The sequence below is a fragment of the Prionailurus bengalensis genome, chromosome B1 (genome assembly GCF_016509475.1).
Source record: "Prionailurus bengalensis isolate Pbe53 chromosome B1, Fcat_Pben_1.1_paternal_pri, whole genome shotgun sequence".
Taxonomy (NCBI): Eukaryota; Metazoa; Chordata; class Mammalia; order Carnivora; family Felidae; genus Prionailurus; species Prionailurus bengalensis.
In genome coordinates this window covers 171,011,766-171,030,357 of record NC_057344.1, presented here as the reverse complement: position 1 = coordinate 171,030,357, position 18,592 = coordinate 171,011,766, and the positions used below count along the sequence as shown (strand labels likewise).

General features: G+C 40.1%; 1 protein-coding gene across 2 annotated transcripts in view; it reads right to left on the bottom strand.

The window, feature by feature from the left end:
• Nucleotides 1-10,053: 10,053 nt before the first annotated feature.
• The window catches only part of BEND4 (BEN domain containing 4), a 39,117-nt gene continuing 30,578 nt past the window's right edge, over nt 10,054-18,592 (bottom strand). The window contains exon 6 of one of the 2 annotated variants that reach the window (XM_043572759.1): nt 10,054-16,642. In XM_043572759.1, coding sequence (XP_043428694.1) covers nt 16,425-16,642 — 218 coding nt within the window. In that variant the 3' untranslated portion in view covers nt 10,054-16,424. The remainder of the gene's footprint in view (nt 16,643-18,592) is intronic. The other variant, XM_043572760.1, reaches the window with a different exon arrangement.

Here is an 18,592-nt window from a genome sequence, read left to right as displayed (position 1 = left end):
TAAAGGCAGAGATTGTGTGATAAGATAAAAAAGTAAGACCCAACACTATGATGCCTATAAGAAATCCACTGTAATTATCAAGATTCCTATACACCTATATGCGTAATAGGATGGAATGAGTTATACCACATTAACATCAATCAAAAGAAAGTTGGAATAGGCATATTAATATCAGACAAAGTAGATATTAGAATAAAAAGTATTACCAGTTATAATGGAAGTTATTTCATAATGATAAAGTGGTTAATTCTTCAAGAGGTCAAAATAATCCAAGCATTTATGTATCTAAAAACAGAGCTTCAAAATACATGAAGCAAAAATTGATAGAACTGAAAGGAGAAACAGATAAACCCACATAACACCCTTCTCACAGTAATCAATAGAAGGAGGCCAAAAAGCTAGTAAGTATACAGAAGATGTGAACAACACTAACAACTAACTTGACCTATTCAACATCTATAGAACATTCCACCCTAAAACAGAAATGCACATTCTTCTTTTGAAGGGCACTTGGGATATTTACCAATAAAGATCATATGCTTGGCCATAAAACACATGTCAATAAGAATTTATATCTTATAAAATATGTTCTTTGGCCAAAATGGGATCAAATTAAAAACTCATAAAATGTAGAATTAAAATATATGACAGCGGTAGCAACAAGGACAGGAAGAGAGAAATGGAGGGGTACTGTTGTATGATCCTTACACGATTCACAAAGTGGTATGACTTTATTTTAAGGCAGAGCATGATAAGTCGAAGATGTATATCGTAAATCACAGAGAAACCAGTAAAACACACATGTGCACACACCAAGAGGCGCAGCTACTAAGCCAACAGTGAAGATAAAATAGGATAATAATCCAAACAAGGCTGTAAACAAGGAACAAAGAAGAGACAAAACATAAATAAGATGTCAGCTTTAATTCTTATTTTAACTCAAAGAGGTAGATATCATTTCACAGATAAGGGAACTAAAACTCAGGGACCTTTATATAACTCGCCCAAAGTGACACACGCAGCACGTCCTCGGGATGCCATGGCATTGTAGCATTGTGCGTGTGTATGCATTCTAGCTCCTTGCGCATGTAATTTGGAGAACCGAACCTATGTCCTCACCGTTTGTGCATATGATTGGCATTTATATTTCTGTGTGCCTATGTAACTAAAATGCATTCTCACTTTTCAAATGACAGTGGAGTTACACAGGATTATTTATTGCTTGAGTGTTTTCCTATCTGTCTTCACTCTCCGTCGCAGGTTGGGATATGCCAGCGTCTCTATAACTGAAGGAGTGGGATGGGATGGCATAAGCAGCCTACACTGCTGTACAGCATCACCTCACTGACTGCAAGTAGAACAGCTTAAATTATTTCCCATAAATCTCTTCAAATCCTGACAAGCTTTTTGCTGTGTTCATCGTCTGTGTATATACATGGATAGGAGTACAGTACACTAACATGTTAAAAAATATCTTGGAACTCCATACAATATGTCAGCTACTGCGCTAGGCAGAAAATATGAAAAGGTGAAAAAATTATGTCCCCTGATGTAAAGCTAAAAGTGTCATGAGGTGTACAGACTGAACAAGGAATCACACAAATACCTAATGATGATATTGTCGTAAGTGCTATGGAAGCAACAGAATGCCATGATAGGTGGAAAGGATCATCTATTTGCTACCCCCCACCTCACCCTGAGTATTATTACCGTGCTAATGCTACTTGTTTGCCTTTCAAATTTCCGGGATATTCCTGGGGCTATTCATTGTTATCCACAAATTCAATGGGAATAGCCATTTTTTCTTTTACCAAGCGTTTGGAAGACTTTGAAACTATCACAAAGCCACCAAGCCAGAAGTTGACAGTAGGTAATATAGTTTACTAATAAAACAGTTCTTTCAACTTGAGCATGCTTGGACCCAAGCGATTTCTTTTTCACAAGATATTTCTAGTACTAGTAGTCTCTTGAGTAGGAAGGGCTGTCGCCTGCAATTATTTTGAGTTATTCATCCTTTCCTTTCCCCTCTGCTAAAAGAACAATAATTTTTAAGAGTAAAGATTCAACTAGGAATTTTTCATTGTAACACAGCCTTTAACCATAGGATTTCAGAAGAAAACGCTTCAGGCCCTCCATTTACAAATGGGTGTGGACGACTTGGCTGTACCAGAGGGATGTCACCCCAGTACGAAAGGGGCATACCCAGATCCTACCGCACTCGTGGTGGGCTGTGTCCTTGGAGAAACAGCCCGGCTCAGTGCCTAGGGGGCCCCCTTTCTGTCTCGCCAAGACCAGATCTTGCAGGGATTGTTTCTGATTCTCTTCCACCACAGCCCATTGGCTGGAGCCGTGACCAGCTGCAAGCCCTAGTGTTGGTCTGACAAGATCATGGCTCTCTTGCTCCACAGTCTGTCTTTTCCCTGGTGATAAAACCGGAGACCCAAGGGGCAGGGCCCAGGACTGAGCACTAGCACGGTGCCTAGCACATACTAAACAATAAATGCTTCAAAAAGAAAAAAAGGAAAAAGAAAAGGAAACATAAAATGGGTATTTGGCTTCCGATAGCTCGAAAGGGAGACAGAACTAAAGACAGTTTTTGTTGGTTTAGTTGTTGGGTAAGAACCAGAGCAGGAAGAGACAAGAAGCAATGATTTTAAAAAGCACTGGATCATTATCTGGTTACTGGTTTGTAAAAGTAGCTTTATTTTAGGAACAAATTTGAGTGGCCGGGTTTTAAATATTCTCCCCAAGTATTTTCATGGGTAGGCACTTAGGACCTAGGCAAGAGGAACATCTGCTCGCTGAACGGATATGACCGCACAGGGTAAAGGCACTCAAACGACTCCGTTTGCCTTTCTGATTAGAGCACAGGGGAGGTTGGGCGGGCGGAACACGGAGGGAACGGCGTGGGCGGCGGCGTCTGCAGTGTGTGCCTGCCGCCATGTAAATGGGCACGTTTGTCCGGCTAACAGAATGGGCAGGATTGTTTCTAGCACAGAGCAATTGTCCTTCAAAAATGTTTCTTTATAAATGTTTTTATTAGTATAATATAAAGTTTTTAATATTAAAGAACCCACCATATTAAAGCTTGGCAGAATTTTGAGAAGGTATATGCGTTGGGTTTCAAGGTCTTGTGGGGAGCAAAGCAGCTTTGTTTATGTAATGATGTAGCACAATGCTTTTTTAATAGTGTAATTTTCATCTTGAAAATGCCTCATCCATTTGTCTAATACCCTCTTTCTAGACTAATATTTTGGGCATTTCATTTTAACACTTTAGAGCAGTGTATTTTATTTCAAAGTCTTTCTTATGTAGCCAACAAGTGCTATCAGAAGCAATGGAGAACTGTGAGATAAGCTATCAAGGAAAAGGTGGTTCTGAGCAGAGGAGAAGGTTCTAGGTTAAGAGTTTTTAACATGGAGACCACCGATAAGCTTTAGGGGACTCAAGAACCCTTGGGAATATCCTGGAAAATCCTTAGTGTCTGTTCATCTAGGGAGACAGTCCCTAGTTTGTATAGGATTCGAGTGGTTCTCACCCAAGAGTTAGAATCACTCTTGTAATAGGAGTCAACACAGACTAAGTCTGCTACAGGAACAATCTAATCCTGAGATCTTGGTAGCTTAAAGCCACAGTTGGTTCTCACTCATGAAGTTATTGCCCCTTCCAGCTCCTGTCAGACAACAGACACTTGTTCAGAGTTTACTCTGCTCAAAGGCTCCCAGGTAGGATCCCAGAGAGGGAGGGAAGCAGGTCCCCTGGACATCCCATGTCCTTCCCTCTGGGGCAAGTTCCTCACTTTTCCTTATCCATCAGATTCTCACCCTCATTGCAGGCAAGGAGGGGACAGAAACTTGGTGGGGAAGTGGCAGCAAGGTTGAGAGGATAGATTCTATGGATAAATTGGAACAGATAGTTTGAAATGTTTTTGTTGGTTTGGGACAGGGACAAGGGACATAGATGACAGGAAGGGATAAAGGAGGTGTCATTTATTTTTTTCTTGTTTTTAATTTCTAAAATTTATTTATTTTTGAGAGACAGAGACAGAGCGTGAGTGGGGGAGGGGCAGAGAGAGAGGGAGACACAGAATCCGAAGCAGGCTCCAGGCTCTGAGCTGTCAGCAAAGACCTGACACGGGACTCAAACTCACAAACCACAAGATCATGACCTGAGCCGAAGTCAGATGCTGAACCGACTGAGCCAGCCAGGCACCTGGAGGTGTCTTATTTCTGAAGTTAGATATTGAACACCACTACTGATGTTCTGGGAAGCATACTAATATAATCTGGAATTCACCTATTTTCAGATAGAAATAGCTTTTAATAATAAAGCACTGTTAAATGAACTTTCAGAGATAAATGCAAAGACAAGAAGGGGAAAAGAGGGGGTTGATGGTGGTAGAGAATAAGCATACCAGAAAAGCTGAGCTAAAGGAAGATGTAAGATACAACTTTAACCCTAGGCTTCCTGACAGCCAAAGCAGAAAGGGAGACACCAATAAGAAATTTGGAAAACATGGTTTTAGGGGACTGCATTATTTTGATATTCATTTAGGCACTGCTGGGAAACAGCTGCATGAACTTGAGCAAATTACTAGAATTTTCCGGGCCTTACTTTTCCTTAAGTGATGGTAATTGCCTATTGAATCAGAAGATCTTGAAATTCCTTCTGTCCATAACTTCTCAATCATTATTACTAGGCCTTTCAGGGAAAGGGCTTGTTTTATACTTTTCACTAGGATTATACACTTTCTCATTAAACAATGAAAATACACTTTTTTATTAAACAAGTATTTATAGTTCCTTGTAAATTCATGAGAATTTTCCCCATTAAATATCCCTAAAGAGCAATGTGACAGAGTTCCCCAATCTTTACCAATTCTAGAGCTATCATATATTTCATATATCATATGCCTAGTTTTGGCTTTGACATTCTTCTGTAATCACAGAAAAACAGTCTACCCAAAAATACACCAGAAACTGAAAGGGTAATTATTTAGCACAAAATGCTAATAGAAAATACAATACAACCCACAATCAAACACGTTATTATGTTTTTTTTTTTTTTTTCAGTTGAATTGAAAATGCTTCTCTGTTGCCAGGAAGGAGAATGAATCATTGTCACTGGTACAAAAAAAGAGACAGAGTAGAAGACATTCATACCTCTGTTCCTCGGATCTCCCCAGGGCCTGAATTCCTCCTTAGCATCTGGCAGAGGCTGAAGAGTCTCTGTTTTCAGTCTCTTATTGTTGGGAAGAGGACCCTAGGTTTTAAAAAAGTGCCCGTATTTACAGTTACATGTTCTGGTCCCTGTGCTTCTATTCAAGCACACAGCCTACTATTTGTTATATTTCATTTTCATCAGTGTATTCTCAAATATTTTTGTGCCTTGATGAATTTTGACTTTTATAACTAAAGAAAGTAAACAAAATCAGGATCAGTCTAGTCTATAACATTTTTGTGAAATGAGAATGAATGTTTATATTTCAAAGCTATATTTCAAAACTATTGCATAAGCCAATTTATTAAAATTTGACATTTAATAAGTACAAAGACTCAGATTCTATTCTAGACATATTTCATTCCATCTTATTGATGATTGATCGATTGAAGCATTGTTTCTTAAACATCAGGACCAATGCGGGGCGCCTGGATGGCTCAGTCAAGTGAGTGTCTGGCTCTTGATTTCAGCTCAGGTCAATGATCTCATGGTTTGTGGGATCAAGCCCTGCGTCAGGCTCTGTGTTGACAGTGTGGAGCCTGCTTGGGATTCTCTCTCCTTCTCTCTGCCCCTCCCCTGCTTGCTCTCTCTCTTGAAAATAAATAAACTTACACACACACACTAAAACACATAAAGACCAACGAATAGGGAGGGCTGTGAGCAGAGGCATTGAGACTGTGTCTCTAATGAGCTTTAGTACTAAATATGAACCAAGACTTGCCTGGAACCCAGAAATTGCACAAATGTTCATCTGTGCATTCTTTGCAGGATTTCAAGTGGCAGACTTCTCAGGCCATATTGAACGATAAATTATAGTTTGACCAGCCAGAGCCGGACAGAGTCAAGAGATAGTTGCTGTGTTAGCCTAATTGTTGTAACTTTTTTCTGTCTTGAAAGTCCTACAGGTACTACTACCTTCAAAGATGAGTTTTATTGAAGTAGGTAAAACCTATTCTTCTTACCTGTAGTTGGACTGCCTGGATTTGGACTGCCTGGATTAGTACCTTGGCTTCACCACTTCACCACTACTAGCTCTGTAACCTTGGGAAGCATCAGTTTTCTCATCTGTAGAATGGGAATATTAGCTTACCTCAGACTCATTAAGAAGATATAGTGATAATTTTAGTAAAACACTTAACCTACTGACTAAATAAATATTAACTATGCCAATTTATTGAGAACTATAAGGTCACTTATGTAAAGAAGTCAACTCTCAGGATGTCGATGAGGTGGGACCAAAGAGCTCCATTATCAAATGTGCCTCATGTCCTCCCTGTGTCCTTTCTCCACTTGGCTTGGTGTCCCAGCATGTCAACTTGTATGGACATGAATGGGTTCCCTGCCTTCCGGTTTCCAGTTGCTTTCAGCTAGAGGGGAGCAGCAGAAGGAGTTGGAAAAGAGGAGGGAGATCAACATACTGACCCTCCAGCTCCCTCCCTACAGGCTCTGCCAAGTCTAACCATGTCTCTTACATGGAGATCACATTTCCTGGTGGGGAGCGTTCTCCACACGGTCCTAACTCCAGTGCTAGCACTCATTCCCCCTACCCCTCCAGGCTAATGACAGCACCTTGCTGGGCCCAGGTCTGGACACTCCACTCTCCCTTGTCATTTCAGTCCATCCTGCCTACACCTTTTTACCAAATGTCTTTATTAAACACTTCTCAGATCAACTGGGCCGTTTCCGGACAGGCTGAAACACCAGGTATGTACCACTACGACTGTGTCTATGAGAGGTCTGAATGGCAGCTTTAAGATGGGGGAATAAAGGGGAAAAAAAGTAATTCAACAAGGATTTGGGAGTATAATAAATCATATATGAATAAATCTCTCCCTGACTTGGCATGTACTTTGGCAGAGACAGTCAAATTGAATTGTCTTGGGGATAGAGACACAGGCTCAGTAGTACTTATTTTCTCTCATTTTATGCCTGATTAAGCTTTTTGTATACAGCTCTATTTGGAGGAACAAGTTGCTCAGTGGAACTTGGGGTTTTCTCATTATTCACAATAGGTTTTTGTCATTTTCCTCCAAACAGGTACCCAGCCATTGGCTGTACTCCTTTGGTTCTCGGGATATGGTCCTTATAGTGCCAGATGCATCAGGCTTTCAATAAATAGGCTGTGCGAATGTATAATCAACTTTAAAGGGATTACATCATAATATATTCCATTCCTTAATTATGTAAACTGTGTACTGATCAGCATACTCTAAAATTGGCCTACCTAGCATTTTGACAATTCAGAATATTTCATTTTATAAATGGAGCCATATAAATGTGGCCATTTTGCCTGGTGTCTTGTAGCATATTTTCAAGGTTCATCCATATGGTATGGTAGTAGGTATTGGTATTTCACTCCTTTTTTTATGGCTGAATAATATTCTACCATGTGGCTACACCACATTTTTTTAACACCATATTTTATGCATTCATCAATTGATGGACATTTGGGTTGTTTCCATTTTTGGTCATTATAAAGAATGCTCCTGGGAACATCTGTATACAAGTTTTTGTGTAGACTAGAATTGCTGGGTCACATGTTAACTCTGTATGTAACTTTTCAAGCAACTGCGGGACTGCTCTTCAAAATGACAAGGTTTCGGTATCTCTGTATCCTTGCCAACGTTTGTTATTGTGTGTCATCTTCACTGTAGCCATCCTAGAGAAGTGGTATTTCATTGTGGTTTGGTTTACATTTCCCTAACGACTAATGATGTTGAACCTCTTTTCATGTGCTTATTGGCCATTTATACATCTTCCTTGGAGAATGTGTATTCATCCTTTGCCCGCCTTTAATTGGGCTATTTATTGAGTTACGAGTTCTATATATTCTGACTACGAGTCTCTTATCACACATATGACTTCCAAGTATTTTCTCCTAGTCTGTGGGTTGTCTTTTCATTCCTCATAGTGCTCTCTGAAGCACAAAAGTAATGAACTCCAGTTAATTTATTGTTTTTGATGTTGCTTATGCTTTTGGGTTTCACATATGGACAGATCCTATTCCCTAATCCAAGATCATGAAGATTTAATAGTTTTCTTCTAATAGTTCTATAATTTTAGCTCTTATACTTAGGTCTATGATCCAATTTGACTTTTTTTTGCATATGGTGTTGACATAGGGGTCCAACAGCATTCTTCTTTTTTTTAAGGTAGTCTCTATCCCCAATATGGGGCTCAAACTCATGACCCCCAGATCAAGAGTCACGTGCTCTACTGAGCCAGTCAGGTACCCCTCTTTTTGATGAGGAGATGATGTGGTCCTAGCAACATTTGTTGAAAAGACTATGCTTTCCCCATTGAACTGTCTTGGCTCTTTGTTAAAAATTGAACATACATATAAGGATGTATATATGTTGGCTACCTGGGTTCCTTGCATTTCCCTATGAATTTAGGATCAGCTTGTCAATTTCTGCAAAGAATTCTGTGATTTGGATAGGAATTCCATTGAATCTGTAGATCATTTCCAGTATTGCCATCTTAAGTCTTCCACTCCATTATCATTATGATCTAGATCTTTTAAACTTCCTTCCAACTGATGTTTTGTAGTTTCCAGTGTATAAGTCTGGCACTTATTTTGTTAAATTTATTCTTCAGTATATTATTCTTTCCAATATTATCGTAAGTAGAATTGTTTTCTTAAATTCATTTTCAAGTTGTTTGTTGCTGGTGTTTAGAAATACAATTAATTCTTGACTCTCATATCTTGCAACCTGAATTTGTTCCTAATACTTTTTAAAGTATTTAAATCTGAAGCTTTACCCTATGTGTCTGGGGTAAATATTCAAAATATTTGAGAATATTTGATTACATATTTTTAATGTTTATTTTGGAGAGAAAGAGAGGGAGACCGAACGCGAGTCGGGGAGGGGCAGAGAGGGAGACAAGAGATTCTGAGGCAGGCTCCAAGCCCTGAGCTGTCAACACAGACCCCGACGTGGTGAACTCACGAACCATGAGACCATAACCTGAGCTGAAGTTGGACACTTAATTGAGCCACCCAGGTGCCCCTTGATTACATATTTTTAAGCTTGTTACTTAATAATCCTCTTTTAATGCTTTAGAATAATGAAATAATTTAAATTCCATTTTAATTGGTATTCCAACTCAAACCCAAATTATTTGGATCAAATTACTGCTTCATCCAAAACAACTGGTTGAAATGTTGCATCTTATGGTGAAAAAAAATCACATCTTTGTGTTTCCCCTAAAATGAAACAAGTGTTTTTAGCGTTTACTTAGTCTGATTTATGAAATAACATTTATTCAAATTTATTCTATAATGGTTGATATGCCTGATGTATATTTTATGCAATAACTAGAAGTGGGAAGCCACAACCATGCCACCCTATTTAGCCGTAACTATTTTGTTTTTGTATTCAGATCACTGTTCAAAAACCATAAACAATCAACATTGTTCATTTTTAAAGGTCATGAGTAACAGCTATAGGATTTTCTCCTCCTTGGTAGAATGGCTCTGTTGAGTAGGAAATAAGTGTGCTTGAAGTATGAATGTACAAAATAGTAGGCATAAGTCCTCCTGGATTCCATGCCTCTCTTAGATCGTCATTAGTTGTCTCTTTCATTCACTAGATTGCGTGACTTTTCTGAATGATTTTTGGTCCGTTCTCTGACATAAGTTGAGTATCTTGTATTTGGGTATTAAGTATGTAATATTTTCTTGGCATTCCAAGACAGGCAGAAAAGCCTTAGCTTCAGGGGGCATAATGTTCTTTTCAAAAACAAACAAACAAACAAACAAACAAACAACCACCACCCAGAAAACGTTCTTCAATGAATTGGGAGAAAGATGCAAAAGGCAAGTTGAAACACTTAACAGAGACTTGACATTTATTGTGCAATTTTATCTCCAACAGAACATGTGGCATTCTAGAGGTATATGAGGTCATAAAATCAATACTCCAATTAGAACACCTGAAATAATTGGCTCTAGTAACAAATGTTTCTTATAATTAAAAATATTGAATGTTTAAAAAACTCTTATAACATTTTAAGTTCCTAAAAGAAATGTGCCTAACACTTAAAAAACAACTTACTTTTCTATATAAATTGTTCACAAAAAATTCTTGCTAGTCTATATTACACTATGCATTTATAGTTTTATTAACATATCCCTAGTGGGTATTAATTCTACACAGTACAATCCAATAGAAATTATTCATAGAGAATCAACAAGACTCCAACAATAAAAATATTAGGATCAATGGATTTGTCACAGTTTCTCCACAAGTGTTCATCATAGAAAATAGAGTAAAGGCAAGTTGGCCTCAGTGTTAGGCTGCTACATGAAGTTCCAGAGAGGAGAGACACAGAGGCAGTGCTTACACTGGGTAGGGGCAGGCTGGACCAGTGACCTCAACAGTTTCAGGACCCATCACACGGTCTGGCATGCCCTGTTCCCAAGAAACACAAGCCAGGCCCGCGTGGCCTTGGCAGGCTCTTGAACTTAAACACAGCCAAAGAGATGTTAAAGCCATAACTACAGGAAAGAATCGACAGATTACTGTATTTTCCTACAAAATCTTCACAACAGTTCTCACAGTGAAATCGTAAATTAAATCCCTCTCTTCCAAACCAGACTCATCAATCTAAGGCTACAAATACAACAAATGTGAAAAGTGAATGAAACATTAGCTCACTGATGCCCAGTGTCATTTCTAACATTTAGGAGTTCCCAAAGAGTATCACTTCACTGAGTTCAAATTTTTGCTTTTATATCCCTGCATTTTTGTACAGGAAATCTACAAAGCAGATGTGAACAAAGTAATAATTTTAATTTATTCACTACTTAAAATTTTTTTCTAGCCTTTAACATTGAATCTTATGTAAGTCATGTCTTATGCAGAAACCTGGGCAGTTACCAGAGGATATATGGTTTATAAGGTCCTATTTAAGCATCAATGTATTTTAAAGGTGGTTTTTAAGAACACAAATATCATCTTTCCCTTGATGACATAAATTAAACAAAATCCATCCCAAAGTGTTGATGGGATCTGAGAACTTTACTTTGACTACTGGAGAAAACTGAAGTAGTCACCCTGCTTATTACTAAGCCCAAAGTGATCCTCTTATTAGCTGAGTACCTTGAACAGTGTCCTTATCAATACACTGGGATAATAACAGGAACTTACAGCCTCAGAGGATGGTCAGGAGGGTTAAAAGGAGAGAATGCATTAAAGTGCTTAGTGAGTACCTGGCGCACAAGAACTCAATGAGTATCAGTTGTAGTTACTGCTGTTGTTGTTAGTGGTTTGGGATGAGCCTAAATAGTTTTCCAACGTGGCCAAGACCCACGTGGCCATTTATACTGTGGCAATTATTCTGAAAATGAACAGGTTTTTTAATGAGTCTTCTCAGCAGATAGATTTTCATTACAATTTGGGGAATTGTGACTCACAAACACCTACACCTTGTATCAGCCAACTATGGATGGTCATAAGGAAAATGAATGTGGCCATTTTACCACAAAGATTTGGTAATTTAGTGGTTCAACAGCCAAACTAACCAAGCTGGTCATTAGGCGACCTGGACAGAGTCCAGTTCTCTCAATGCTTCTTGCAACTGAATACACTGTAGAGGGTAAAAGTGGTCTCTAATGCATAGATATTATCAGTTATGGTTTTGAATTTTACACACCAAGAGGCACGTACTGACGGGTCGTTACTTTTGCACTTCACACTGGTGTCAATCCTTCACTCTCTAAAAAAACAACCTAAATAAAAGACCCAATGCCATTGGCTGCCAATGCAAGTAACTTTGCAGAGGGCCATCAGCTGGGTAACATTTTCCTATTATTCCAAGTTATTCCAAGGGAAGAGATCTTCATTCAGTCGTTATATGACTGAAAGAAGCCATCACTGTGTTTACAATAATATACCATAGCGATACATACCGCTGTTTAGACACATTTACATTAGAGTTCTGACTCAAGCATTCTAGTTGACATGTTTTGCCAGGCAGCTACAGCAAGTGTCGCCACATTAAACATACACCAGCAAGACTGGCACCATATGTGCAAAATCATTCTCTATTATATTTCTAGAAATTGGTATGTAAGAGCTGTCAAAAATTACAGATCTGCACTGTCAAACGACATAGCACTGAATGAGAAAAGTTACGTTTAAGTATTTCCTAAAAATAAAGTTACCCAAGAATGGGATTTTAACAAATGACTGAAATCTAAGAAAAAACGAAGGAGGTAGTGAATGGGTATTGGGTTTAGATTCTAGAGCACGGGTTTGACAGAATCCAAATGAGAGCAAATGTATGTTTGCTTTTCTGAAAATAGTGCCTGTTTCATCTTGCAGGACGCTCCCTCCATTTTCTGAGAGCAACAGAAGGGAGGACAAGACATTAAAGGTGGCAAGAAAATGGAGAAATCCAAGTTTGGATTATCGTCTAGACTCCGGATATTACAGGAATAGCTACTGGACTTTAAAAACCATTCTATCCACATCTGACATGTGGGGTAGTCAGACCAAATAATACATCATGACACTTTATACCCCTATAATCCTGATAAATCTTTTAGTCAATGTATTTATAACTGATGAAGAGCCAAGAAAGATCCAGAATATAAATTCACTTACTTGCTCTACAGCTGTGAAACAGTTACCAAAGGAAAGGGCAGCATTTTTTTGCGGACATTGTCATTACCCTCCTACATTCCTGGTGAAACCTTACACAAATGGTGACAGTAACCTAAACCCTGAGGTGGAAACTGGGGGTGTAACAGAGAGATGCCCAGGGTCAAGGGCTGGATGTAATATTTTCAAGTAAAAAGTACAAACTTTAATCTTTACAGATTTCCTTCAAAGCATTTAGCATGGGGGTTAAACCATGAGATTGTGAACAGCGCATCTCGAAGACACTGTGAGAAACGTGCCTCTAGTAAAAGTGCTCACACAAAGTTCCCCTCCATGGGTTCCGGGCCTACATCCTCTGATGGGGATCACTGAGGTTATCCTGAGCCCAGCAGATCTGCTTCTGGGGCTCCAGGTCAGTTTGAAAAGTAGGCATATACTCTTTGTCACAGGATTTTAATTTGGGAAAACACAAGACACATTAAGACACTGTCACTGTTGAGGACTCCTCTGATAGCTGGGATTAGGGGCTACAGCTAGTACTGATAAAAATGCCAAGTTTAGTCTTTCCTGTCAGGCCAGCCCTGTGACCTCCTTCTGTCATCAAGGAAGTGGAGCATAGCTGCATCCTGAACTGTTTTCACTCAATCCATTTTACACCAACAACAGAATGACTCAAGGAGGGTTCCAAAAGCTGACATGAGACTAAGTTTCTATCCATGAAAGCAATCGGTCCAATTGCCAGACATGTAGAAAATCCAACTCAAGAAAATAAGCAACATCTTAAGGACTTCAAAGAGATCAATAGAAAGACAGAGCAGTGAGTTCTTGGTGGTGAGCTTTTAAAATCTGGCTCCATAGAGGCCACATTGGTCTTACAAAAATAAGTGAACATCGTTTGCAAGCCCTGATTTACAAATCGGGTGACCATGCAGGCAACCACCATGAAGCAGGTTAACATAGCAGCCTTAAAGCTCAAATGGTGGCATGGACCAGACTTGAAGGAGAGGACATGGCAGAATATCCAAGCAGATGCTGTGCCACAGCCCAAGTGACCATCAGCATCTGGCTAAAGGAACACAGCTAGCGGGTGAAGGATGTAGTGGGACACCTGACCCGGGCACATACTCTTAGGTACCACGCCTGGGAGAGGCATTACAACTGGCTGTGTGATGTCAGTAAGCCACTCATCTTTCTGGGACTTGGTTTCCCCATGCACGTAAGAGATGGCCAACATGTAGTTCCAATACTTTGGAATCTGTGAAGTACTGGAAAACAGCTGATAAATAATCCACCTGGGATGGTGGGAAGGGAGGGAGACCAGGTGTGCCTGTGGAGCAAAGGCTGTGAGCAACCATGTAGCTTGGAAGCAGAGCTACCCAGTAGCCTTCTCAGGTGATGATAATTACAGCCAAACAGAAAGTTCCCGTCACGCTCTCTCACAGCAGTGGTGCGAGTCCTTCATCTTTAAACACGTCAACACGCAAGGCTACAGAGAGTGAGGGCAGAGAGGCTCTCCTCATCACCCACACTCAAGACCAGCATTACACAGAGCTCCACCATGATGGGCAGATGTGAAGACATGCCGAATTCTGAAGCTTGCAACAAACGTACAAGTTGGAGTTTTTTTTTAAAGCAGTAGTCAAATATTATTGCTAAAGGAAAAAAAGGACATTGAACTCAGCACTAAGGGTAACTGAAACCTAATGCAAAAAAGCAAAGGTAAGTTGGAAATACAGATAATAATTTTCTTCTGGCCAAGATTTCCTCTCACCAAAGAATCTTGTAAGGCGTGGACTTCTCAGACCTCTAAAAACTTTTCAAAAAGTCTCTTTCTTCCGTGGATGGCCAAAGAACAGTCGTTCCCTGATTCCCAACCAACATCACATTTGCCCTTATCATTTCTTTTACTTACAAATGTTAGCTAACTTGTCCAAAACAGGATTGAAATATTAGTTCTCCCCACACCACTGAACAGATCTGACAAAGAACCAGTTCTATAAACACTAAAGTTTTTAATGGATGAAACTAAGAATCATAACAAAAGCTAAAGAAGGACCATTTCCAGGGCCGTGCATATAGCTGGTGCTAAGTACTGAGCATAAAGGGTTACTTACTGTCTCACAGAAAATGGTCACAAAAACCTCCTCTCTATAAATGGATGCTCATAAACTTTCAGTGAATTTCCAACCCATTTTCAAAGCCCTTAGTCATGTTTGTAGAGGACATTAATAACTTGCAGTAACTTCTGCCCATGTAGCCCTATACTCTACAAAGAATGTAACCATCAGATCTGTGTGATGGAGGAAGCCTCTCCTGCCATCCAAATATGAAGCCCTCAGAAAGATTCTAGCACCTCCACAGTATTTATAGGTAAGGAATGCTCTCAAAGACAGTACTAATTTCCCAGAAGGAGCTCAACAAATTAAACAGGGGAACACAAGTGGGAGTGCTTTAGTGTTAACTTAGCCAGAGCTTGTCGCTCAAGGGAACACTGAGTGGGAAGGAGGCACAAAACATTGGGACGAAACATTTTCATCGGTGACAACAAGTAACAAAAGTTTGGTGCAAACTGTAAAGATCAACTCAGCACAGAGAGACCCTCACATTTCAGAGAAATTACAGACAAGCCTATTGCATAGCTGTCAGAACGGCCTCGAAGCTGTGTGTATACAATTCCAGAACATCTGGTCAATTCAGTGAGTCCCATCAGTCACACCACTTGTTTGCTCTTCAGTGCACCAAACAACTAATTGATTGAAATTCTCATCGCTCAGCCCATCACTCTGGCAATGTGTCAACAGAACCTGAGTTAAGGCCGTGGAAACTGTGGGTCTATGAACCTACAAAATTAAGCATTTGAAGGGGTTTTGGATCCTGGAGGTTTCTTGACTGACATAATAATGAAAGCTTGCTGTTTGTAAACCCCAGAGATCATGTAGTGCCTTTCTAATCAACATGGTAGAATTTTAGGGGGTTAAAATAACTGAAAAAGAACCCAGCTGATTTCCAGTTAATCACTGTCTGGCAGTGCCTTTTCTCTGGCTTGTTTTTAATATAGGGTTTATCAAGGTAGAAACAGCATACAATGTCACCTAACCTAGGTTTTCGCTGAGAAGTATGAGTTCAAGTCTTTGTAAACTATAGACAACTAATTTGAATTAAAGTAAGAGAATATTTGTTCATTGTCCCTTAAAATAACTCCATGTCTCTACCTCCTCTCATGGGCAGGGACTCTAACTCAATCTTCTGTGAGGACCAGCTCTGCTCAGGAAGCAGCACTTACTTGAAGATTTCAGACAGCTGACCAGGAGCTCACCTATTCTTTTTACCTCCACTGTCTAGCTAGTAATCATTCCAAATCTCGTTTGTTTCTTTCTATAATATCCCGAAAGTCTGTTGCAGGTTCCAGAGACTTCCCAAATAACCCTAAAATGGATTTCTATTTGGGAAGTGTGGCAGTAGGTCAAGAGAGTTAAGGTTAGGGATGTGGAAAGTCTGACAGGAGGACATGCTTTGGACTCTCAGGTGATGATAACAGGACATTGACAACTGGAACTCTTCGGAGGACCAGCTACTACAGTGTAAAGATTTTGTCCACTAATCCCCAGACCCATCCTGGGAATTTTTATTGAAGACCTCATCCTGGGAAGCCTGGTGATCGATCCCTTCATAAAACGAGCCACCGTTGTGCAGGAAAGTCCCTACTGCCCGCCCCTGCCGGGCATGACCCACAGCGTCGCTGAACACTTTGTTTATTTGTTCCTCAGAGGGCATCCACCAGTCGGGGTTGGAGGTACAGTGCATCCTAATGAATTCTGTGGGAATAAACACAACAATAAAGAGAGAGAGAGAAAAACAACTGGTTTTTGCAGAAAATGACAGACAGGCTGCTTAAACATTTACAGAAGCTCTACAAGAAATCTTTATGGGAAATCCAACGTAATGCTATGATGATGTCACTCCTTAGACTCAACTCACTACACGTAAGTTTTCTACTCATGTGCAAAAGTACAAATCCTCCTAAGGAACATCTCCTATCGAAATGAAAGGTAAATGTGATCTGTAAGATGTACGAGATACACCACGCTTGGTAAGAGTTATGAAGTACATTTCAAACCTATGGTGGCATCTGTTCACATTTTTAGAATGTTAACTATTTCCGGAAACACAGCAAATATTGTTGGCATGGTATTCTTTAAGCTGCCACTAATCTGCAGATCAAGTGCAACAGGATTAACAAAATCTCAATGACTGAGAAACTGCCCAAATTGTAGCTCAGAACAGATTTTCACATTCTCAACATGTATCATAGGTTATGCTTATTTCTCTCATTAGAATGTCCATACATGTACTGACAAATTATTTCTTACATCAGATTTCTTCTAAATACTTAATTTCACCAGAAGGCAATCAGCATGCCTAGAAGGGTACATACATAGAAAGTAGCCAAGGCTCCCAAAAATAAACTCGGCTTCCAAATGACCTATTCTTCCTGTTTTCTCAGGGGGTCAGGCCACAGGCATAACTCCCACCTGGCTATTTTAATATGAGCCCTTATAAACTGAAGTGAGCATTTTGGAAAAAGTTCTAAGTCAAACTGTGTTATTTTTGCATAGCTGATTCTAAGTCCAATGTGACTATTATTTACACAGTTTCCTCTCCAACACCGCTCCCTCTACAAGACAATAGGTCTGGTTGTAGGACTGGATTCGTCTAAAATTACTGCGTGCAATTCTGGCCCTATCTGCCTTTAGGAGATGCTGATGCTTTTCAAGTACTTGGACCTCAAAAATCTCAAGAACTGAACTGTGCCCATCTTAGTAGATAGAGTCTAGCTCAGCCAAGAAGCAGGGGCATCACTGAGTTCACTGGTATTCCCTTCAATTTTGTTCCTGGGGTGAGAACCTCGCTCATCTCACCGGAGTCCCAGCCTTGGTTACCTTCCTCAAGGGAAATAACAATGTTTATTCAGCAACTCATCCTCCAAAACTGCCAGAATCAGATGGCTTATCCTTGGGTGCAGGCCTGGGAAACACTGAAGGCTAACTCCCTGATCCTCTTCTGTCCCCCTCACACCCCTACTGTATTTAGTAAGTATTCAATAACTGTTGTAGTTTCCCGTCGTCTCTGTCCAGACTCTTCACTCCTATCAGCAGGAGGATTTAAAAGCTAAGGAATGAGGACACTGTGACCTTGCAACTCTGAGAATGTGCCCGCTCTATGACACCTCTCAACCTCCACCTTCTCCTTGGTGTCTGTTGCTGACACAGGACTTTCTCTAATATTGTGGTAAAGACTATTAAAAACTAAATGCAGAGTTCACTCTGTTACACAGATAGGAAGCATCTTCACAGGCCCTCTTCCCTCTAAGGTCAGACCACCTTCAGGAAGGGTCAACCTGGAGTTTGGTTCCATTTCAGAAAGCACCCTGTTTTCAAAGTGTCCAATGGTCTGAGGTTTCCTTGGCTGTTCTAATCTTGCTCACAACAGGGATGTCCACCTTGGGAATCACCAGGTCTAAACCTTTATGAAAGGGATGCCATCTGGGTCACAGGAAGGCCTTAGGATTTCAGCCTTTGGGACAAGCATATAAACACTCTAATTGGCTGCCCCTGACACAAACAGTCACCACGTTCTGCCTGTGTATTCTCCACCCATGGGCTGGGTGGAAGCCTGTGGCTGTGTCCCAAGGTGAGGCATGAGCTGGAGAATGTAGATTCTGGTCAGCCAACCTGGACTTTGTCAGTGTCACGGTGGTCAGGCAA